Source organism: Saccopteryx bilineata, chromosome 3 (genome assembly GCF_036850765.1).
Source record: "Saccopteryx bilineata isolate mSacBil1 chromosome 3, mSacBil1_pri_phased_curated, whole genome shotgun sequence".
In the NCBI taxonomy this organism is placed as follows: Eukaryota; Metazoa; Chordata; class Mammalia; order Chiroptera; family Emballonuridae; genus Saccopteryx; species Saccopteryx bilineata.
The window spans coordinates 149,500,632-149,525,884 of NC_089492.1; the positions used below are offsets into that span (position 1 = coordinate 149,500,632).

The window sequence follows — 25,253 nt, forward strand, 5'->3', positions numbered from 1 at the left end:
ATTGTGATGCCTACACAAATCCACACATACACAAATACATGTCCATGTAAAACTGATGAAAACTGTGGAAGGTCTGTGAATTGACTGCACTGGTCAACTTTCTAGTTCTGATCACCTCTGCGACAGAAAGACTGCACGGTACACAGGACCACTCTACTATTCTGCAACTCCCTGTGATTTATAATTTCAAAATAAAATGATAAATGGGCAAAAGACATGAATACGTATTTCACTTAAAAAGATAAATGGCGCCTGACCAGGTGGTGGCGCAGTGGATAAAGCGTCAGACTGGAATGTAGAGGACTCAGGTTCGAGACCCCGAGGTCGCCAGCTTGAACACGGGCTCATCTGGTTTGAGCAAAGCTCACCAGCTTGGACCCAAGGTCGCTGGCTCCAGCAAGGGGTTACTCAGTTTGCTGAAGGCCCGCTGTCAAGGCACATATGAGAAAGCAATCAATGAACAACTAAGGTGCCACAACGAAAAACTAATGATTGATGCTTCTTATCTCTCTCCATTCCTGTTGGTCTGTCCCTATCTATCCCTCTCTCTGATTTTCTCTCTGTAAAAAAAAAAAAAAAAAAAAAAAAAAAAAAAAAAAAAAAAAAGATAAATGGCTAATAAGTACATAAGAAGATGCTCAACAACAGAAGTCATTAGAAAATGCAAATTAAAACCACTTCACACCCACTGAAATGGCTGCAACCAGAGACTAACAACATTCAATCTTATCAAAAAGAAAGAAACTGAAACTCTCAACGTTGACTGATGGGAATGTAAAATAGTCTAGCAATTTCTTAAAAGGTTAAAGATGAATTTATCATTTGACCCAACCATTCCACTCCTAAGCATCTACCCAAGAAAAAAGAAATTGTTGCTCAGTAGATAAGAGCATTGGCCCAGATGCGAAATCCTGGATTCGATTTCTGGCCAGGGCACACGTGAGAAGCAACGATCTGCTTCTCTTCCCCTCTAACAGCAAGTGGCTAAATTGGTTCTAGCATCAGCTCCGAGAGCTGAGGATACCATCGGCTGATGGGCCCCAGATAGGGTTGCCAGGTGGATCCCGGTCAGGTGCATGAGGGAATCTGTCTCACTATCTCCCCTCCTCTCACTTTAAAAAAAGAAAAAAGAAAGAAATCACTTATGTCCACACATAGACTTTAGCTCCAACGTACACAGCACCGTAACTCACAACGGTCAAAAAGTGGAAAACAGACCAAATGTCCATCAACTGATGAATAGATAATAGATTCCACGAAGGAGGAATAAAGTACTCAAATGTGTTCTGAAATGGTAGGTCCTAACAAACATACTAAGTCAAAAAAGCTAACTACAAAAAAGCTACATTTTGGGGGATTCTATGAAATGTCCAGGAAAGGCAAATCCACAAAGGCCAAAATCCTACAGAGCAGCTGCCTGAGGATGAGAATGTGAAAGAAACTGACTGTCAATCAAGTACAAGGGATCTTTTTAAGATGAAACAAATTTTTAAAAATGGATTGTGTTGATGGCTGCAAAACTCTGTAAATTTACTAAAAGCTGTTTAATTGTACACTTAAACATGCCAAATTTATGGCATGTAAATTATTACAATAAAGTTACTTGGGGGGAGGGGAGGGGAGGGGAGGGGAGGGGAGAAGAAAAGGGCAGCCCTACATTTATTTACACAGAATCAATGAGAATGTGTACTTACCGTAATTGGAGCTGGGCCTCTACTAAAAAGCACAAGAACTTCTGCCCACATAGGTCAGATGTAATGAACACTTTTGAGGCCTGTGAATTTTTCTCCCTGCCATAGAAATGTTAATGAAGTAATTGTCAGCACTGGTTCAAAAATCTATCATGGTAACTATTAAGTCTTCAAATCTAAAAACTATATGGGCCAAGCAATAACCTTGAAGACCCCAAAACACTTCTAAGATTTGAATTTAATGGCTTCTCAGATTCCTTTTGGTCCTTTATTTGAGTCTGCTCTACAGCAATTTGGGGGACATCACAATATTTAATCAATATCAATGAACTTTTTAATTCCATAGTATGCAAGTCACCTACTGCTAAAGTAACAGAGACTTGAATTCCTGTCCCTCCAGGGGTCAAAGGGGTAAGACGTTTACAACATGCCCTCTTCTATCAATCTCTTCTCTCTCTCCTCTCTCAGATTGGGTTCTATTCCTCACTCCTGTTTTTTTTAATTTTTTTTATTTTATTTATTCAGTTTTAGAGAGGAGAGAAAGAGAGAGAAGGGGGAGGAGCAGGAAGCATCAACTCCCACATGTGCCTTGACCAGGCAAGCCCAGGGTTTCAAACCAGTGACCTTAGCACTCCAAGCCACTGCGTCACCACAAGTCAGGCTCCTCACTCTTTTTCAATCCATACCTATAATCTGCAAAGATTTCTTTCTAGAGTGATGTAAGAGACCAAGAATCTGTGAAATGGAGATCTGCAATATATTCAACTTACCAATAAGGTCTTTAAATGTAGGAATTTTTTATTTTATATATGAACAAAAACAAAAAAAGCTACTTTAACAATGCATTCCCATCTTTACTATCCTCCAACAACCTATCTATCCTCCGTCTTCCTCTAAGAGCTCACACTGGCCTCCTATCTCACAGACAAGAGGCTGTAGGCCGGAGCTCAGCCTCCTGCCTGCGTCTAAGACACACCATCTTCTTTCTTCCCAGGCTGATCTCTCCACTGTGCTCTTCGTGCTCCTGCTTCCTTGTCCTTCATTGTTTCCTCTTCCCTGTATTTTCAACGCTTTCCCTGCTTTAGATCTGCTCCTTAAAACCTACTCTCTCATACCAACGTAAGAATCTTGCCTGACCAGGCGGTGGCACAGTGGATAGAGCATCGAACTGGGACATGGACGACCCAGGTTCGAAACCGCAAGGTCACTGGTTTGAGTGCGGGCTCATCCAGCTTGAGCACAGGGTCGTCAGGTTGAGCGTGGGATCATAGACATGACCCGGTGATTGCGGCCTGAGCCCAAAGGTCGCTGGCTTGAGCAAGGGGTCATTCACTCTGCTGTAGCCACACAATCAAAGCACATATGAGAAAGCAATCAATGAACAAATAACTAAGGAGCTGCAACGAAGAATTGATGTTTCTCATCTCTCTACCTTCCTGTCTGTCCCTGTCTGTCTCGATCACAAAAAAAAAAAGTCTTGAATTATGAAGATGGACTATTAGATGATATGAAGGACTTACCATTAATTGGCTGGGTATAATTAAGGTTAGGTAAGAAAATGTCCTTACTTTAAGAGACAGATACTAAGGTATTTAGTCATCACATTAAATTTCCACCAAGTAGGTCAGCATAAACAAAACTCGCCCTTGACACAGAGACTCCCGCCTGGCAGTTGTGTATCCTCACCCCCATTCAAAGGCCAACTCCCTAAGACAGGCCCTACATCTGCGCTCACTTCCTCAGCCCCATTTACTTTCACCATGCCACGCCACCTCGCCATCCTGCTCCCCGAGTTAGCTGACATCACCAGTGAAGTCGCTGCCCTCCAGGTACCACCTCTCTCAGCTCACCTCTATGCCACATCGCACCAGCACCAGGCAATACTGGCACTTTCTCTGGGAAAGGCTCTCTTCCTGTGTTCAATGACATTTCTTTCCTGCTCTTTCTCCTGCCTTACCTCTCTTGCTCTGTCCCTCTGCACCAGCTTTCTCTATTCTTTCTTCACTCCCAAAATATTAAGTTTCCATGACTTCAATCCCTAGCCCTTCTCTGATTCTACACCACTATGTTTTCACTATGATATATAGAGGTCACAGACCCACTCTGAGAATCTAATGAATGTGAAAACTCACTCGTTAGGAAAAGGCCTACACACTACACATACACAGGATTACTATGCACGATTCTAGGTTACCAAGCCCCACAGCCCGTCCAAGCCTGGCCCCTACCTTCTCCTCAAATGCTGAATACTTCTCTTCTCTTGTCTGTAAGTCCACAACCCCCATGTTTACTGCTCTCACAAAGCCCATGTGCCCAAGTTCAGACCCACATATGAAGCACCTTCTTACAGTTTTCATCAAAGGGATCAGCCCTAAAGGATCTCCCTCACCTGCTCTTTCTCAGCCCTTTCTTTTCTCCCAGGCACAAGCTGAGTGAGCACACCTATAGTTCCTTAAACATACTACACTCATCCTTCTCAACGTCTGTACTCATGCCCTCTGACCACTGTGCCCTCTCTATCTTTCCAAAGCCCTGCCTGCAGAACAGGCAGTGTCTCCCGTGTCACCATCCTCCTGTGTCTTTTTGAGGGCAGAAACAGTGACTAATCTGCCTGCTATTCCACAGCCACTAGCCACACACTGGGACTATCTGAATTAATGAATGGATAATTAATGAGAACATAAAAGGAAAAAGGTCACACAGAACAGAGATCTGAACTGTGTTTCCCAAAGAGAACAGCTAACACCCAACTAACATAAACACCTTAAAAAATCATGAGTTTCCCTAATGTACAAAAATTAGTTGTTTCTCCCTATACCGTCAAACACGTCAAATCTGAGAGACTACTGCCAAGTTAAAACAGAAATAACAAATGACAAAAAAAAATTTTATGATCACTTTAGTATCATTAATGTCCTCTACTGAAACACAGGTGACCTTAATATGTATATATGCCTACATATTTTTACAAGTATTATTAACTGAATATACTAAAAGGCAATTTAAGCCAAATACCAAGTATCTTCTAAGACTTTCAGCAACATTTTTCTTTGAATATAAAAATACATACTCCAAACCTTGTATTAGTAATTGCTTCTGTCCATAAATGGTCAATACAAAGTTCAGGAACAATTGGCTCCGTTTCTGGTACAAGAAAAGAGCCATTCGAATTACTATCTGGAGAATGAGAAATACTGTGTCTCCTCGGCGACTGACTATGGCTTGAAAGGTTGAACCTCTGTACCCCCGTGAAAGAGTGCACTCCTAAGGCAGGGGAATGGGCACGGCTGCAAAATAAACAGAGGAGAGAGGGCATCACAGCAATGCTGGATGGCATCACACACTTTCCAGTAACACTTCCCAAACTTCTGTGTACAGAGAGCACTCATGGCACAATCTCAGTCAGAAAAAGTTTCTTAAGAAAACGAATACTTCTTCATGTTAATGTGTTTTACTCTATTCTAAAGAGTTCCCATTCTTCTTAGAATTCACTTTTAAAATTGAAAAGCAGTTCACTTTCTGCCACAGAATATGAATTTATGTATACATATTATTCAAAACATCTAAGTTGTGGTCCTGAATATTGAGACATCAGCACACCAACAAAACTGTGTCCCTGTATCATTAGACTAATACAAAAGCTAATGCAAATTAAGACAAAATAGTAACAAAATATTTCTGCAACCAATATTCATCAAACTGCTGCCACTTGGTGGTATGAATGAGATAACAAATTTTATGACAAGCACAGGCAGCCTCCAGATATGACTTGCTGAGAAAAGGTCACATAGTAAACCTGGAAGAATTACTAACACAGCCGAACAATGGCTGTCTTTCCTAAAGAATACCCACAAGCTAGCAACAGAATTTTAAACGTATGTTTTTCATGGGCTATATCTTGGTAAAACAAGGAAGCACACCACACGAGGTTCCCACCTGAGAGCTGCCATGTTGGAGATAGAAGGAGAGCGAGAGTGCAGGCTGGGGGAGGAGGTGGAGCGACTCTGACTGTGGATGGAGGAGTAATTCTGGAAAGGTGAGGTCACAGGGGAATCTCCTTTGGAGAGGCTCCTGAGGTGTGCCGTGAGGGAGCCACTAGGGGCCACATTCTGGGGCGTCCCCCCCTGTTCAGAAAATTTCAAAACAGCATTCTCCTCCTTAAGTCAAAATGATAATAGGAAAAAAAATAATAATTAGATTAAAAGGGTAATTTCCTTGTGAGAATTCAGGATAGATTCAAGTTATTGAAAGACACAATCTTTTTTTTTCCTAAGAAGTTCAATCTATTTCACAAACAGATATGAAGGTTTTTAGTATTAACTACCTTTATCCTTACCTCTGCTTTGACTCTCCGGAGAACCCACAAAGAATGCATACTTTGAACAGTGTCATAGGTCATTACAATGGAGGGATCAGTGCTGAGAAAAACAATTTTCATCGCATGATCTACAACATATTGCACCCGCGATGAAGCAAAAAGACCTTAAAGATAAAATAGAAATGATCAGGTTTTGAGCAAGACTGTATATGACTGTTCTTTATAAAAAGCAATTCAAATTCTGCCTGACCAGGCGGTGGTGCAGTGGATAGAGCCTCAGACTGGGATGTGGAGGACCCAGGTTCAAGACCCCGAGGTCGCCAGCTTGAGCGCGGGCTCATCTGGTTTGAGCAAAGCTCACCAGCTTGGACCCAAGGTCGCTGGCTCGAGCAAGGGGTTACTCGGTCTGCTGAAGGCCCACGGTCAAGGCACATATGAGAAAGCAATCAATGAACAACTAAGGTGTCACAATGTGCAATGAAAAACTAATGACTGATGCTTCTCATCTCTGTTCCTGTCTGTCTACCCCTCTCTCTGATTCTCTCTCTGTCTCTGGGAAAAAAAAAAAAGCAATTCTTAATGGTCAAGTGAAACCAAGCCAATTAAGGCACAAAATCCATTAATGTATTAATTAATTAACCCTGTACTGTTAACAAATTTACTATGGGGATCAAATTCTTAGAACCATCCTCAGCGCCCGGGCCAAGTTTGCTCCAGTGGAGCCCTGGCTGTGGAAGGGGAAGAGAGAGACAGAGAGGAAGGAGAGGGGGAGGGGTGGAGAAGCAGATGGGTGCTTCTCCTGTGTGCCCTGGCTGGGAATCGAACCCGGAACTCCTGCACGCCAGGCCGATGCTCTACCACTGAGCCAACCGTCCAGGGCCCGGGGATCAAATTCTTAAAAACACACTAAAGATGAGAGTGTTACCAGTTTCAATTTCACACATAATTAAATGAAGATTTGTGCTGATTTCTACCATTAAATTCATCAACCACAGATAAAAGGTCCATGACCTCTTCAACAACCAACTTATCTGTCAATTTCAATCAACTATTTTGCCAAGTTTGATTTCCTTACTGGTTCTCCTCTTCTGTATGAAACCTGTCCTCTATAATAACCATTCAAACATGCTGGACAGTACACGTGTTTCACTGATTACACATTTGAAATAAGGCTTTCCTAGTGAGTTTAGTTTCTACCTGTATAGTACTTGTATGGTACCATAAATCAATTCTCTCCCTATCTGACAACGTCCTAAATGCTCCCCCTCAGTTAAATTAGAAAATAAAAATACACAATTATTGTATAAAAATATTTTATTTTTTAAAAATCACTAATAATCCCACCATCTCAAAATAGCCACAATACATCAGAGTATTCCTTCTAGTTTCTTCTCATATATGTATACACATACTTTATATGTTTTTTACAAAATAAAAATCAATTTGCATTGCTTTACATCCTACTAACATTATGAATAAGCAATTTCTGAGATCATTAAATATTACTCAAAAACATGGTCAATAACAGCCACACATAATTTAATCACAGGTGCTAACATATTTATTTAGGTTGCCCATAACTGTTTCTAAAATAATACATAATTATAAACAAATATTTTCTGCCCTGGACAGTTGGCTAAGTGGTAGAGCATCGGTCTGGTGTGTGGATGTCCCAAGTACAATTTCCAGTCAGGGCACACAGGAGAAGCAACCATTTGCTTCTCCACCACTACCCCTCTACCTACTTCTCTTAACTCTCTCCTCTCCTCCCACAGTCATGGCTCAGTTGGAGCAAGTTGGCCCCAGGCACTGAGGATGGCTCTATGGCCTTGCCTCAGGCACTAAAATGGCTCCATGGCCCAGCAATAGAGTAAATGTCCTAGATAGGTAGAATGTCACCCCAGACAGGGGTTGCCAGGTGGATCCCAGTCAGGGCGCACATGCAGTAGTCTGTCTTTTTGCCTCCCCTCATCTCACTTAAGAAAAAAACAAAAGCCTGACCAGGCGGTGGTGCAGTGGATAGAGCGTCAGACTGGGATGCCGAGGACCCAGGTTCAAGACCCTGAGGTCGCCAGCTTGAGCACAGGCTCATCTGGTTTGAGCAAAGCTCACCAGCTTGGACCCAACGTTGCTGGCTCGAGCAAGGGGTTACTTGGTCTGCTGTAGCCCCATGGTCAAGGCACATATGAGAAAGCAATCAATGAACAACTAAGGTGTCACAATGCATGAAAAACTAATGATTGATGCTTCTCATCTCTACATTCCTGTCTGTCTGTCCCTATCTATCCTTCTCTCTCTTTCTGTCTTTGTAAAAAAACAAAAAACAAAAAAACCCCAACTTTTTCTAAAAAAGACCAAAGAGTAAGTTTAGCTTTTTGTAAACAATATTGTGACTCTGTTGCATAATCCTTTTTGTTTTTTCCACACCCTTCAAAAAGGTTAAAAACCATTAACTCTTAAGCCTTAGAGGCTATGGTTCACCAAGCCCTGAGGAAGAAAATAATCTCAGAATATATACTTAGTATAAAGTCCTAAAAGTAAAAATATAAATTTTTTTTAGCTTTCTATCCTGTTAGTCACAATTGCCTATCATGTTTGGTCACATTGAAAATTTCAAAATACACATCTAGAAATACTTGTAGCAAATATAAAGTTCTGAGCCCCAGCAGGTTATTATTACAAGCAGGAAAAATGAAATATTAAAATTTACAGCCCTGGCCAGTTGGCTCAGTGGTAGAGCGTCGGCCTGGCATGTGGAAGTCCCAGGTTCGATTCCCGGCCAGGGCACTCAGGAGAAGCGCCCATCTGCTTCTCCACCCCTCCCCCTCTCCTTCCTCTCTGTTTCTCTCTTCCCCTCCTGCAGCCAAGGCTCCATTGGAGCAAGGATGGCCCGGGCGCTGGGGATGGCTCTATGGCCTCTGCCTCAGGTGCTAGAGTGGCTCTGGTTGCAACAGAGCAACGCCCCGGATGGGAAGAGCATCGCCCCCTGGTGGGTGTGCCGGGTGGATCCCAGTCGGGCGCATGCAGGAGTCTGTCTGACTGCCTCCCCATTTCTAGCTTCAGAAAAACACACACACAAAAAAAAAATTTACATATATTTTTTTCTTCAAAAAAATTCACAATTTTAGTTCACTGAATTATCAATGAGGAACAGAATCCAGAGTCTTCTACAGCAGTGGTCCCCAACCTTTTTGGGGCCACATACCAGTTTAATGTCAGAAAATTTTTTTTTTTTTTTACAGAGACAGAGAGAGAGAGTCAGAGAGAGGGATAGACAGGAACAGACAGACAGGAACGAAGAGAGAGGAAAAACATCAATTATAAGTTTTTCGTTGCGTGTTGCAACACCTTAGTTGTTCATTGATTGCTTTCTCATATGTGCTTTGACCGCGGGCCTTCAGCAGACTGAGTAACCCCTTGCTCGAGCCAGCGACCTTGGGCTCAAGCTGGTGAGCTTTTGCTCAAACCAGATAAGCCTGCGCTCAAGCTGGCGACCTCGGGGTCTCGAACCTGGGTCTTCTGCATCCCAGTCCGATGCTCTATCCACTGCGCCACCGCCTGGTCAGGCGTCAGAAAATATTTTCACAAACCAGCCTTTAGGGTGGGACGGATAAATGCACAAAATAAAATTATGCGACCAGCGTAAAAACTGTGGTATTTTTAAATATAATTGTCGAACTTATGAGATAAGCGTCAAGAGTGAGTCTTGACAGAGGTAACAGAAGGAATCTGGTCATTTTTTAAAAATAAAACATAGTTCAGACTTAAATATAAATAAAACAGAAATAATATGTTATTTATTCTTTCTCTGCAGATCAGTACCAAATGGCCCACGGACTGATACTGGACCGCAGCCTGGGGGTTGGGGACCACTGTTCTACAGGTAGGTTAGCAAATTAAGTAATCCTGATAAACTTATAGGCTCTATTTTTAGGAAACAAGTAACTGTTAAAACCGTTGTACCATGGTATTCAAGAAGTTCTTGCTTTAACATGATTATTTTCATAATAAAGTTATTTTGTAAAATGCTTAAATTATATTATTTTTATAAAAGAAGAGAAATTTTTATAAGCACCTTCATTTCTCCCATCTCCCAAATTTTTTTAAAAAAGAGCTATGTAAAATATACTTACTTCCAGATTTACAAACAAGTGGAGTTATTTCATCCAGTGGATGCAGCATGCTGAACACAGTGGGTAAAGGTTCTCTACTAATAAACAAACAAACAATCACCAACACGAGATGACTTCAATTGTACACAAATTTTGCAACTTCCTTGCAAAGAAGTATCTTCCCCATATTACAGCAACCAGAACCTAGCCTTTCAAAAAGACACACTCTAAACCAATGGTAGTCGACCTGGTCCCTACCGTCCACTAGTGGGTGCTCCAGCTTTCATGGTGGGTGGTAGCGGAGCAATCAAAGTATAAATAAAAAGATAGATTTAACTGTAGTAAGTTGTTTTATAAAGATTTATTCTGCCAACCTTAGCAAAAATCCAACATAAAGTACGTGGTAAGTAATTATTATTATATGCTTTAACTTGCTATAACTCTGCTTTATAAATTTTATAAAGTAAAGTTACTTCCCTACTTTATAAATCACCATTACTATAGAACCAGTGAGTGGTTAGAAAATTTTACTACTAACAGAGATACAAAAGTGGGCAGTAGGTATAAAAAGGTTGACTAACCCTGCTCTAAACATTTTATAGTTTTTTCACAGTACCTTCCGTTTCAATCCTAGAAATCCCTCTTCTTATGCCGGAAATTCTACACACTGAGAACAGAGACTCTCTGTAAACAACAGTCATCACATTATAGAACTAAGGTAATGGATACAGGCAGGCTGTTTTTGTAACTTTTCTTAGCAGTGTGTCTTTGGCAGCTAAGAAAATTTTGTCTCTTAAACCTTTTACACAAGAATGCACTTAAAAAGAAAAAAGAAAAACTTCAAGTAAATAAAGACGCTACATGTTTTTAAGGAGTGGTTGAAAAAAGGGGGTGAAAACAAGCCTTTTATCAAAGACAGAAAGAGATTAATATCAGTAAGGAATTCTCTAAAAGCACAGAATCTACTACTTGCACCACACCACACTGTGGCCAGCACTGTATGTCCCTTTCCCTCTAGTGAGCTCACAACTGACTCGGGAAACAGGTAAACACACTATCAATGAGCAACTACCATTTCTTGCACTCCTAATGCATACTAAGTCCTGGATCAAAGGTTACATACATGAGCTCATTTTACCCACCATAAATCCTAAGAGGTGGATGACAGTATTTCTGCAATAAATAATAAAGCTAAAGTCAAGAAAGAACTAATGATTTGCCCAAAGTAGCAAAATAAAAAGATGGTAGAGCTGAGAATTGAGTATTGTTATCTTTAAGCCATATACTTGTTCAATTTTACAAATACAAGGAAAAAGCCGTAGTTGATTCAGTACCAAGTGAGAAGTAGACTTCATGAGTGGCAACACTAAGATGAGAGAAAATGGCACAGATCAGTGCTGTTACCATGGAAAGAATCATCATCCCAAACTCTTAGGGAAATAGTCTCACCTCAGAACCAACACAAAAAAGCCCAAGTAATAATATTCTGAACTGAGTTAAGTGGATACCTGGGTGGACCTGGAGGTACCTCATGTGAAGAACTGCTTCGTTCGAACAGTAATCCATATTTGGTGGCCCAGACATTTGCAACCTGCCACATAAAAAGGGTGGGAAAACCAAAAATAAAAGAAGCTACTCTTTATAACATGTTTTCAGGAAACAATATAGAACATTAGATGTTCTTCCAATTTAATAAGAGCTTTACAAAACAACATAATCATTAACTATATTTTTTAAAAGTAATGCTAATAAGCAAGTGTAAGACAAAATCAAGTTTAAGGAAGAATCGATCTAAATGTCCTGCCCGGGGCAGAAAATATCAGCACTAAAGTGACAACGTGATAAAACTTTAACATTAGCACTAAGCATGAAAAAGATGGTGAGAAACAGGAAAAAGACGAATATTGTCATGTGCTTACTATAACCACAATTGTATCACTTCAACTGGAAAAAACTCAGAAAAGGCTTCATAATTTACTTCACTATTTTTATGCAAAGAATGGAAAAAAAATAACCCACTAAAGCTGCTAAATCCAAAGAAAAAATAACATCCTAGATAACTATAAGACATAATAGCAATACTTCAGTAACCAATTAATTCAAGCATATTCTCCAACCAAACACAAAAACATGGAAACACTCAAGTTTACCTGAAAAGGTAAAGAAGCTATGTAATCCTTTCCTTCTATGCTGTGTATGTTGATACATGAGCTTTGCAATATACATATACATTTTTCTACTTCAGCACTATCTGCAAGAAAGAGCATAGTTTTGTTTTGTTTTTCAAAAAAAGCCCAACATTCACAAATTCCCAAGAACACAAATTCTTTAATGAACAATATAAAAATGCTTAGGCAAAACCACTATTATTAGCAGCTACTTATTTTGAACAAAATTTTAAAAATGAGATACACATTTGGAATCAAAAAGTGCAATAAAATTTCAAAAAGAAACTTACTGTAGGCTTTTTCAGACTTATCCTGTGATATAATGAAGTCACACCACAATGCCTAAAATTAAAGCAAAATGCTTAGCTAAGAAAACTACATTTAAATAATAAACCTATTAACTAATGGTATCTAAAGAATAATTACAACATCTACATAACTGTCTCATCAGCTCAATATGTATACCATGGGAACAAAATAAATAAGGTAAAATTAGACTGATTAATGATAAATATTATATGGAAAGATAAACTATGTTTTTTTTCTGAAGCTGGAAAGGGGGTGGGGGGTCAGACAGACTCCCGCATTCCCCCGACCGGGATCCACTGGGCATGCCCACCAGGGGGCGATGCTCTGCCCACCAGGGGGCGATGCTCTGCCCCTCTGGGGTGTCTCTCTGTCGCAACCAGAGCCACTCTAGCGCCTGTGGCAGAGGCCAAGGAGCCATCCCCAGCGCCCAGGCCATCCTTGCTCCAATGGAGCCTCGCTGCGGGAGGGGAAGAGAGAGACAGAGAGGAAGGAGAGGGGGAGGGGTGGAGAAGCAGATGGGCGCTTCTCCTGTGTGCCCTGGCCAGGAATCGAACCCAGGACCCCTGAACGCCAGGCCGACGCTCTACCACTGAGCCAACCGGCCAGGGCCAGATAAACTATGTTTGAAAATAAACTTTATAAAAAGAGAAGGACAAAACAGAATGTACAGGGTTCCGAATGTTTCAACATCTTCACCAACACTTGCTATTTTTTTCATTTTGTAATAACAGCCATCCCAATAAATATGAAATGTTATCTTACTGTGGTTTTGATTTGCATTTGCCTAATGATTACTGATGCTGAGCATCGGTTCATGTGCTTGCTCACTGGCCACGTGCATATCTTCTTTAGAGAAATGGCCATTCAAGTCCTCTGTCTGGTTTTAAATTGAATTGTTTGTTTTGTTGTTGTTGAATCAAGGAAAAACCAGCATCAGAGCTGCACTTCCACCTGAAACACTCAAAATCTACATTGTACCTCTTACCGTCCAGGCTTCCTTTTATGAAGTCCCATCCTCGCAGTCTGTCTCTGAAAGCAGACAGCATTCTCACACTCTCCTTTATCCCTGATGTCTAAGAGATGGTTAGCCCCCGCACGTCCTGCAGCTCCGTCTTTCTCCTCTGTTTTCTCACTCCATGGCGCCAATCTTTTTCCCCTGAACTATCACAAAGCAGTATCTTTAACAAGTCTCTCTGCTCTCCAGCCTATACTATGTACATATTGCCATCAAAGTACTATTTTCTAGAAATATAAAACTGAAGCTGTACCTTCCACTTTAAGTTCTTTAGCAGGATTCTTCTGCATACAGTTTAAATTTCAAGTTCCCAGACCCAGGCTGGGTGGCTCAGTAGATGGAGCATCACCCTGGCACACCGAAGTCATGTGTTGAATCCTCCATCAGGGTACATATGAGAAGCAATCAATAAGTATACTACTAAGTGGAACTAAGTGGAACAAGTTGATGCTTCTCTGTTTTTGTCTCCCTCTCTCCCTTCCTTTCTCTATCTCTGTCTCTCTTAAATCAACAGAAAACAATTTTTTAATAGTAATAAAATAAAATCCAAGTTCCCAGGTACATACAAGGCTCTTTGGTTTGGGCCCACTCAGCATGCATGAGCATCTCTCCACACCCACACTGTGTACAGCCATTCTGAACTTAGGAAACATCTCCTTTTTCTATAACTCTTTTGGCTGTGATTCCCCTTCCTAGAATGCCCTTCTTTCCAAACTTCCAGTTCAAACAGCAACTTCTCTGAGAAATTCTCCCTCCAGAGCTCAGTCACCCTGGCTCTCACCACACTGTGGACACACAGCCATTACATGGCACTTTAGTGTACTTGAGTACAGCATTTTAGTTATTGGTTTATATGTTCATCTTTTAACAGTATTGAGTTCTTCAATGGCAGACACCAAATATCCATCTTTGTTACCAGCACACTGTCTGAAATGGCACTAAACACTGGCAGCATGAAGTGGATAAACTAAACCTAAATCACACATACCTGGTATTATTTCTTAACCAAAATACAGAATTACCTTTCTCCATACTAGTAAGGAGACTAAATAACAATGTGTTTTCCAGACTAAAAGGAATGAAATTATAAATCTTATGATTCCGCCTGACCAGGCGGTGGCGCAGTGGATAGAGCGTCGGACTGGAATGCGGAAGACCCAGGTTCGAGACCCCGAGGTCACCAGCTTGAGCGCGGGCTCATCTGGTTTGAGCAAAAACCCACCAGCTTGAACCCAAGATCGCTGGCTCCAGCAAGGGGTTACTCAGTCTGCTGAAGGCCCGCGGTCAAGGCACATATGAGAAAGCAATCAATGAACAACTAAGGTGTTGCACCGCGCAATGAAAAACTAATGATTGATGCTTCTCATCTCTCTCTGTTCCTGTCTGTCTGTCCCTGTCTATCCCTCTCTCTGACTCACTCTCTGTCTCTGTAAAAAATAAATTAATTAATTTTAAAAAAAATCTTATGATTCCATTAACAAGTGATCTCTCAAAGTAAAGGAGACAAGAGATAATATATCAAATTGCACATTCATGAATCCAGTACACAGGCAGTCATTCCTTAGAAACTTTAAGATGGAAATAAAGAGCAAAGAACTATCCTGCTCACAAAAATTAGGGGATATTTCAAAATGCACTATCAAGATCAGGGAACGTGCAGATACTATAATACTTTCAGCCTTTTATATAGTGTAATTTTTACCAATGAAATAAAAGTTGGTTTTGTTTCTCATTTGCATAGTCAAACAACTTTTTCTGACTTGTCGTTTGCTTTGCTTTTCTCTTTTTTTTTAACAGAGACAGAGAAAGAATCAGAGAGAGGGATAGATAGGGACACAAAGACAGGAACGGAGAGAGATGAGAAGCATCAATCATCAGTTTTTCGTTGTGATACCTTAGTTGTTCATTGATTGCTTTCTCATATGTGCCTTGACCGGGGGCCTTCAGCAGACCAAGTAACCCCTTGCTCGAGCCAGCGACCTTGGGTCCAAGCTGGTGAGCTTTTTGCTCAAACCAGATGAGCCCGCGCTCAAGCTGGCGATCTCAGGGTCTCGAACCTGGGTCCTCTGCATCCCAGTCCAATGCTCTATCCACTGCACCACCGCCTGGTTAGGCCCGTTTGCTTTTCTGATGTTCGTTTAATAAAAAAAATCAAATGCTTTTTTTTATCGCTTATTTTGAAATATCCCCTAATTTTTGTGAACAGTGTACTTCAGTATCATCAGGTCACCTTTCTCATCTACACAAACCATGTGGTTACATGGCGGGAAATTATTTAAACAATCACTGGCTTTAACAATTCTGGAAAAAATGCTTTTATGCATGCAGTTGAAGAATTCAGTTTAGCCTGATCAGGCAGTGGCATTGGCTTGAGATACTGAGGACCCAGATTCCAAACTCTTGAGGTCGCCAGCTTGACCGAGGACTCACCAGCCTGAGCAGGGGGTCGTCAGCTTGCTTGTGCAATCATAAACATGACCCCATGGTCACTGGCTTGAGCCCAAGGTCGCTGGCAAGGTTGCGCAAGGGTCATTGGCTCGGCTGAAGCCCACCCTGGTCAAGGCACGTATGAGAAACATTCAATGAAAACTAAGGTGCCACAACAAAGAATTGATGCTTGTCATCTCTCTCCCTTCCTATTTGTCTGTCCCTGTCTATCGCTCTTGGGCACGCACGCTTAAAAAAAAAAGATTCAGTTTATCCTTCCTAATATATTGTTAGACGTTTACAATGTTCATCAGGAAACAGTTAATGGGGAGGAAAAGCAAAGAAGTTGTGTTCAGGAACCAAGATTTCAGTGTTTACCAATAAGGATATCAACATTAGTCAAAAAGCCTTACTCTTGTCAATAACCCGACAATTAATTCAACTACTATGAATGTCTTCATTTTCCCCAAACTTTTTATTCTAAACACTTTCAGTAAGAAAAGTTGAAATTGCACAGAGAACAACAGTTTCTAGCATTTGTTACCATTCTGCCATATCTGCTTATGTGTGTGCATTTATGTGCATGTGGTGAAGTAGAGGGGTCGGGAGCTAGGGGGCGCTTGACTATTTGAAAATCGCCCAAATCACGACACTTCATCCCTGCACATTTCATCACACACTTCCCAAAATAAGGATGTTCTCCTATATACCACAAAACCATCATCCTGCCTGAGAAAAAAATTTTGTCACATCGCCTAATACTCAATTCACGTGCAACTTTCTCAAATTTTCCCCAAAATGTCTTTTATAGCCAATTTTCCAGAACTAGAATTCAAAGTTCATTCAACAAGGTAAAAAAAATATTACATTTGGTGATGTCCCTTTAGTCTCTTTTAATCTAAAATAGGTCCTATCTTTCTTTTTCTTCATGACTGATTTTTTTTAACTGAGTCTTGAAAGAGGAAAGGAGAGAGAAAAAAACACCCATTTGCTGTTCCACCCATCTATTCATTCATTGGTTGATTCCTATATGTGCCCAGACCAGGGATTGAAGCCACAACCTTGGCATACGTATCAAGATGATGCTCCAACCAAACAAACTACCCAGTCAGGGCTCTATGATTGATTCTCTAAGGAGACCAGAACATAGACTGTCCCATAATTCTGGATTTGTTTACTTGCTCCTCATAGTGGTTTTCTGGTTCTATTTGTGTGTGTGTGTCAGACATACAGAAAAAGACAGAGAAAGGGACAGATAAGGATAGACAGACAGGAAGAGAGAAAGGTGAGAAGCATCAAGTCTTCATTATGGCACCTTAGTTGTTCATTGATTGCTTTCTCATATGTGCCTTGACCAGGGTGCTACAGCAGAGTGAGTGACCCCTTGCTCAAGCCAGCGACCTTGGCTTCAAGCCAGTGACCTTTGGGCTCAAGCCAGTGACCTTGGGCTTCAAGCCAGCGACCTCTGAGCTGAAGCCAGCAAGCACGGGCTCATGTCTATGATCCCACGCTCAAGCCAGCAACCCCACACTCAAGCTGGTGAGCTGCGCTCAAGCCAGATGAGCCCGCACTCAAGCCGGCGACCTCAGGGTTTCAAACCTGGGTCCTCTGAGTCCCGGTCCGACACTCTATCCACTGCACCAATGCCTGGTCAGGCTCTTTAAGTGTTTTTATAATAGAAAATTTCAAATATATACAAAGTGAATAGAGTAACATGATATATCCCCATCAGCCAACTTCAATAATTACCAACTTCTGGCAGTTCTCATTTCATCTTTACTTCCTCCCATTCCTCATCTCATGACATTTTACAAATTGATCCTCCAGCTTCCCATACTTCCTATCACTGGAAGTTAGGTTTACATGTTCATGTCAAATATTTTGGGGAAGAAAAGCTGAGTAGATGACAAGATGCTTCATGCTGCATTACAGCTACAGGTACGTAATATTTTTGTCTCCCATCCATGATGATGAACCCATCATGTTTTTGAGATGAATATAAACAACATATAGCTTCAAAGTAGAGATATACTTGTTCCTCCATCTGGGGTGACACTTTGGTGTCATGCTAATACCCTTTCACCCAAAAGCATTACCATTCATTAATAACCCTTGTCTATTCATTTATAGCCCCTGTAATCAGAGATTACACTGAAGGCTATAAAATGGTGAGTTTTCTAATTCAATCATTCCTTCTATAGTTATTAGCTGGTATTCTTCCTTAATTAAGGGTTTTCCTTCGTTAACTGGAGATGAACCTGCATGTCTTCCTAAAAGAGCAGGACAAATGAGTCATTCTGTCTGTACCAATTTTAGAATAGAGTTAGGTGTAACAGGCAAGTGAAATGACAGCAAGTTAGATTTTTTTTCCTTTCCCTTACTCTATGAGTATTACTATGAACCTGATTTTTATTTACTCAACACTTTGCACTCAAATATAATCGTATTAATATATTCTTGTACCCTTAATGTCTTTATTGACCCTTAAGTTTTTATTGACAGTAACAAATTGAATTACTCAAGTGTTTAAACACTACCATTAAACTGACAGAGGATAGTGTAAAACCAGTGATGACACAAAAAAAACAAATGAAATTTTTATTTCCCCATCATTATCTTCACTACACATTAAAATGTATAGCCAGGCCCTGGCCGGTTGGCTCAGTGGTAGAGCGTCAGCCTGGCGTGCAGGAGTCCCGGGTTCGATTCCTGGCAAGGGCACACAGGAGAAGCGCCCATCTGCTTCTCCACCCCTCCCCCTCTCCTTCCTCTCTGTCTCTCTCTTCCCCTCCTGCAGCCAGGGCTCCATTGGAGCAAAGTTGGCCCGGGCGCTGAGGATGGCTCCATAGCCTCTGCCTCAGGCACTAGAATGGCTCTGGTTGCAATGAAGCAACACCCCAGATGGGCAGAGCATCGCCCCCTGGTGGGCGTGCCGGGTGGATCCCGGTCGGGCACATGCGGGAGTCTGTCTGACTGCCTCCCGTTTCCAGCTTCGGAAAAATACAAAAAAAAAAAAGTACAGCCAGCTACTGGGATCATTATGCTCTTTTTTTATCATTTCTGTTAAAATTTTAAGGCAAAAGCTTTGCTTTAAAAATAAATTATTCAATAGTCAATCAAATATTAAAATTGAAACCAACTCACCTGCTGCACAGGACTATCAACCGTAAAGGCTTTATAAACAGCCAGTGCCTGGCTTTTACTTCCTTTGCTCCAGATCACCATGTTTCCAGCCACGTAGAGTTCCTCATCATAATCCACGTCTCCAATTTCACTTCTGCCTTTCCTTAACTGCCAACTTTCCTTAAAAATACACATACATAGGACATGTTCAAGCACTATTTTTATTTCTTTTTCAACAGTATGGAGCAAAATGTATTAATTAAAATCAAACAGCCATTCAAATACAAGTCTTTTATTCTCTCTTTGCCTGTAGAGTAAAACTCAGTCCAAGCCCAACTCTTAGAAGGTCTGGTGCCACCAGTTAACAGAGTATGGGGTGTGGGTATATGAATTATGTATCTTACAAGATTTCCAGGACAAGAATTTCCTCAAGAATTCTCTATATTAAATGTTTTATATTATGCTGCCAAAAACATAAATAAAAATTATACCTTACCTATATATCCAAAAAATAAATCAACATACTTGGGAGACAAAAAAAATATTAGGTATATGGGGGGGAACTGATACAGAGGGGGCAGTGAGGTACACATGGGACACTGGGGGGGTTTATCCACTACGCTGAGTTGCCTGGTTCACAACTACATATCCATTCACCTTCCTTGCCTCGTCAAAATGAATAGGGCAGGGAAAGCTTTAGATTCCTAATGCCGCAGACTTCCGCTCCCTGAGACTTTGGTACCCCAAGAGATACGGAAATGGAAAAAGGATGAAAACAACTAACTTTCTGACACACACTTACATCTCATCCCCCTATCTAAAAACTAGTACTATACCTATTTATGTGGCATTTCTTTTCCCCTCTAGAACACATAAGTTTTAACAGCAGAGACCATGTCTAACTCTAATGTCTAATAATCAAATAATATAAAATCTAGTCCCCACAAAGTGGGAAAAAAGTTTTAAATGGACCATAATAATAGCGACTCTCAAATCCCTAAGTTATATGTCTAAATAAATAGCCATGACAGTAATACAATATTGTCATTTTTAGCCTTGATTAAAACTACCAAATCTTAACTTCTACTGTAGAAGTAGCATCATACTCATTTCTCAGTTGCATCTTGGTAGCCTTAAATTATATAAGTAGATTGAACCTCTCTACATTTCAAAAACAAACTAAGGGCCCTGGCAGAGTGGCTCAGTGGATAGAGCATCATCCTGGCACACCAAGGTCAAAGGCTTGAACCCTAGTCAGAGCACAAACAGAGCAACCAATGAGCATATAACTAAATGGAACTAAATGGAACAGCAAGTTGATGCTTCTCTCTCTCTCCCCCTTCCTCTCTCTCTCAAACCAATGGAATTTTTTTTTATAAGAGCAATAGAGACAGGAAAAGAAAGGTGACAAGCATCAATTGATAATTGTATCACTTTAGTTGTTCACAGACTGCTTCTCATACGTGCCTTGACCGGGTTGCTCCAGCTGAGCCAATGACCCCTTGCCCAAGCCAGTGATCTACGGCTCAAGCCAGCAACTTTGGACTTCAAGCCAGTGACCTTTGGACTCAAACCAGCGACCCTGGGATTATGTTGATGATCCTGTGCTCAAGCTGGTGAGCCTACATCCAAGCCGGCAACCTCAGGGTTTCAAACCTGAGACTTCAGCATCCCAGGTCCACTATACCACCACTGGTCAGGCTCATTGGAAAAAAAATTTTAATATGTTTAAAAATAAAAAAACTGAGAATCTTAATGAAACCTTCTGTTTCTCGTGGATTGTAACCTCCTGCAGGGATCCCACCAAGCCAGCAGCACCATCAGAAGACCATAACTCAGAGGCTGGCTGCAGCTGCCGAAGTTGAAGATTCAAAGCATTAGGGTGGTGCTTGCAGTGGTCTCGACCAAAAGGAACAAATTCCTGCAAATCCCCAGCTGCAATCATTGTTGCCCTTTCTTCATAGAAGTTCGACATGGGTTCCCGATATCAACATTATTTCTGTATGAATTCAAATACACTGGAGTCAAAACCAGAAGAAAAATATCATAAAGGTTTACAAAAGACTCATTAATCTTCAGATGAGTGTCACACAATCCTATCACATTGTAAGTATATAAGTAATCATAACATCAAAGGGCATTCCAAATCTGACTTTCCAGGTAACTACAGTTACCATTTACAGTTATATTACGTTATCATTACACAATTAACATTACAGCTACATTTTAGTTGCAGACTAGTCAATAGACAGTACTGTGGGGAACCATGGGTTGAGACAAGCACTTATATTCCACAATACCTACATAACCTGTTTCCTACTATCACACACTAATTTCTCCAACACTTCAGTGATGTATTTAGACAAGTTTTACTTTATAGTAAATGGTTCCCACCATTTAAGGGCCTTTCTGTTCAGATGCTGGAACTTCAATTGAAAAGCACACCTAGGCCCTGGCCAGTTTGCTCAGTGGATAGAGCACTGGCCCAGCATGCAGACACCCTAGGTTTGATCCCTGGTCAGGGCACACATGAGAAGCAACCATCTGCTTCTCTTCCCTTCCCTCTCCCTCTTCTTTCTCTCCTTCCTTCTTACAGTGTCAGCCCTGGGTGCTGAGGATAGCTTGGCTGATTCGAGCACTGGCCCCAGACAGGGGTCACCGGGTGGATCATGGAAGGGGTGCATGTGGGAGTCTGTCTCACTATCTCCCCTCCTCTCACTTAAAATAAAGAAAAAAGTAAAAAAGAAAAGCACACCTGAAGGATCACTGGCATACTGAAATAAAACAAATACACACTACATATTCTAATAAAAGCTGAACTCTATACTGCTTTTAGAAACTATCAAATGTCATTAGTAATTTTGAGCCCCAATCCACCTAAATATAACCACAATCAATTCAAATTTTTGGTCCAAACACGAAAAGCCAAGGAAGGCATAAATAAAATAACTCTGGCAGTGGAACAGTCATCCTTGTTTTAAGAATCCTAGCTCTAAACTGACATAATCCATTACAGTTCTTATTACTACAAAGTGGATGAGCTGTAGGTGGAAACATAGCACTCTCCTTCCAAAACATTTCTACATAAACTGACAGCCAAATTCCCACACTATAACACGGCTTATATGTAAGGTGGATGCCAGCTCTGTCTCCAAGACATCCACATGAAAAATGGGTTTTGTGGCATCATGTTTAAGCTCAAATACAGAAATCAAAACATTCATATCAACACTATGGATAACCTTTAAAAAGTGTTTAAAACGGCATTCACAATGGAAAAAAGTGTAATTTGACTTAAATTCTCTTCTGAGGTCTTTTTGGCACCAGTAGCTTTCTTGGCTGCAGTATCTCAAAGCCTCTGTGGTTCCTTTGTAGCTCCTCTAGAGTTTCCCTTATTTCTACTGTGAATTAAATATTATTCCTGAGTTAAATATTATGTCACAATCATGACACTACTTCCTCCTTCTGAGAAGTAACTATTGAGAACAATTAAACTTGGGATGTGACTGAAAGAGTGCCTTATAGAACTTAACAAAAAACAGCTGCTCTTCCTAATTCTAGTCAATAGGATAATCAATATCTTAAAACTTCGGGAGAAAAATCACAAAATTATTAATTATAGAATTATCTTCACAGCACAATACCATTTTGTGCTGATTAAGGCAATACCTTTATTACTTTTACTGTACCACAAAGTTGCATACGTTCCCACACATCAGGGACAACATAATGCGCTGTATGTAAGAGTACTGTATTAAACTGATGTGCTAAAAAACAAGCCATTAGCATTGCTTACTAGGAACAAAAACTACCCTGCCAGAGGTAACCACAGAGCTTGCTCAAGAGAAAACCCATGTGCACACAGTAGGCACCCTGAGTCCAGTCTTGGCAAAAGAGCAGGGCTTCCTCGGTCTCTCTAGGGGTGGACCCCAGAGGGGAAGGGGCCGACCTGCAGGCGGGGCCGCACATGGACTCGGCGCTTAGCTAAGTGAGGAGACCAGCCAGGCGAGGCACAGAAAAGTGCGCCCCGGAGCTCAACCCGCAGGCACGCCGCCCCTGGGCGCCCAGTCCTCTCTCCGAGTCCCGAGCCACCTGGCTCGCCCCGGGAGAGGGTCAAAGGACACGCGGCGACCACGACCGCCGAGAGCCGGGCTATTACCTGAGTAACTCAGAACGCGTCAGGCGCAGCGAGCCCCGGCTGCGCCCCCAGGGCAGCAGCAGAGTCGTTCACGGGGACTCCTCGGCCGCAGCAACTTTTCATTCCCTCTCCTTCTGCTACTGCTGAGAAAGAGCGAGCAGCATCTGGGGATGGCGGGCGTGATATCCCGCTCAGGGAAGGCACTCAAACGGAGGCGTCCATCTTGCTTTCCCGTCCTGCTTCGCGCAGGGCCGTGGGGCGGAGCCTTGAGGGTCTCGCGGGAGGCTTAGAAGCCGCTGGTCCTGGCCTCTGCACGTCCACGCCAGAAGGATGCTGTAGCCGACCTGTTGGGGTACCACCTCTTTCCCAACCTAACGAGAAGGCCGAAAGCAGGATCAAGTCTGTATTGTGACCGGACCCTACTGGCGTCCACATCTTCTCCAGGTCATGTCACTATGAGCCTGTGTCTCCTAACTATAAACTAGTAGACTTTAAAGCCAGTTTATCTGACTCCTACCCCCTCCCTCCAATGGGATATACCTGCCTCTGGGTTTGGGGGAAGTGAAGAAGCCTGCTGATTTCCTCTCTTTGCTAGTGCACTTTAACCCCGTAGGGCCCGACCTTTTGAAAGATTGAGGAAAGGTGTGGAGGCCCTCACAAAACATTGTGTGCAATTTCTGACCTTCACATACACACCCCCAAGTGATTCCTAGACCTGGGTTAAGAACCCCAGCTTTACCCTGACCAACATCTGTGTGGATTTAACTGTATAGTGTCACACTGTTGGTCAAATAAGTTTGTAAATATGATATATAGGTTTGCTCCTTATAGTTTGCATTGGGTGTGGGGGACAGGCTGTAAGCAGAAAGGGTGTTATACCCTAAGTAAGGCTTAGTTTTAAGACTAAACCTTTCCCACACGATGTGACTTTGTATCAGAGACTTCCTTGTTTGTATATTGGATTAAAGGTTTTTGTTGGAATCCATGGGAGTCTGAAAAGACCAGAGCAACAGGCTTTATTGAAAGCAAGAAAGGAACCCTGCTGGGCACTTCTCCGGGGGAGACGGGCACCGGTTACAGATTAAGGGCGAATTTTATAGCGTTTGGAAGAGCCTGACAGGTTACTGAGTCAAAAGTTCTAGTATATTCCCTTTTAGAGTTTTAGGATTTCAGCTTTCTGGAATGCTCCTCCTTGGGATGATTGACCAGCTTCCTGGAACCCCTCTGTCCCTGGACCGATTGTCCGGTAATAAAGGGTGGGATCAGGCAGCCAAGCGGAACAGGAAAAGGGCAGTTGTAATTCCTGGTCAATTCATGTATCTATCATTTCTCAACTCTGTGGTTATATATAAAAGAAAGGCAGTTATTAATTTTGTAATATATGGTGAGGGGTGACGAGGAGAAAAAATTGGAAAATTATTGCTTCTTCTGGAGAGAACTCAAGAAGGGAAACATGCCAAGCCAAGTCCCCCATTCAGTTAAGGAGGTCGTCAATTTCCATGCTGTAAGGTCTGAATCAGGCGATGTCTTCGAAAACCTGAGTGAGGAAGTAAAAAAATCTTGCGAGGTAATAATTGTTAGTTGCTTCATGCAAGTGCTGATTGAACAGGGTGACATGATGATATATGGTCTCCTAGATGAGCCTCATGAGACATGCTGGTCTGGTTCCTCTCGAATGGGAAGACATACAGAGATTTTTAGAGACAGGGAACTTGTTTCTTTTAGAAGGACTGAGTATGTGTGGTTAAAAGTATAGGGGTTTGGAGAACATTCAGGAGGGAACTTCTCAGGCTGAGGGGTGGCTTCTTCTTGCTGTCATCCATACCTATTTGATATTTCCCTCGTGAAGTTCTCCTTGGGGTATTGGGGAATAAGAGTGTAGGAGCATTTGATTGTAGGTAATCCTAGAGATTTCTCTCATCCAGGCCTGTAGGAACTTGATGAAAAGGGGG

The 25,253-nt window shown here is 41.7% G+C and overlaps 1 protein-coding gene across 2 annotated transcripts in view; it reads right to left on the reverse strand.

The window, feature by feature from the left end:
* ANAPC1 (anaphase promoting complex subunit 1) overlaps positions 1-23,532 on the reverse strand; it is a 103,013-nt gene extending 79,481 nt beyond the window's left edge. The window contains exons 1-11 of one of the 2 annotated variants that reach the window (XM_066267710.1): positions 23,323-23,532; positions 20,926-21,162; positions 19,185-19,343; positions 12,580-12,631; positions 12,272-12,372; positions 11,630-11,712; positions 10,143-10,216; positions 6,028-6,173; positions 5,628-5,848; positions 4,769-4,978; positions 1,695-1,790 (exon numbers count right to left, since the gene is read on the reverse strand). In XM_066267710.1, the coding sequence (XP_066123807.1) occupies positions 1,695-1,790; positions 4,769-4,978; positions 5,628-5,848; positions 6,028-6,173; positions 10,143-10,216; positions 11,630-11,712; positions 12,272-12,372; positions 12,580-12,631; positions 19,185-19,343; positions 20,926-21,138 (1,355 nt within the window). In that variant the 5' untranslated portion in view covers positions 21,139-21,162; positions 23,323-23,532. Of the gene's footprint in view, positions 1-1,694; positions 1,791-4,768; positions 4,979-5,627; positions 5,849-6,027; positions 6,174-10,142; positions 10,220-11,629; positions 11,713-12,271; positions 12,373-12,579; positions 12,632-19,184; positions 19,344-20,925; positions 21,163-23,322 lie in introns of both variants that reach the window. The other variant, XM_066267709.1, reaches the window with a different exon arrangement.
* Between the last annotated feature and the right edge of the window lie 1,721 nt (positions 23,533-25,253).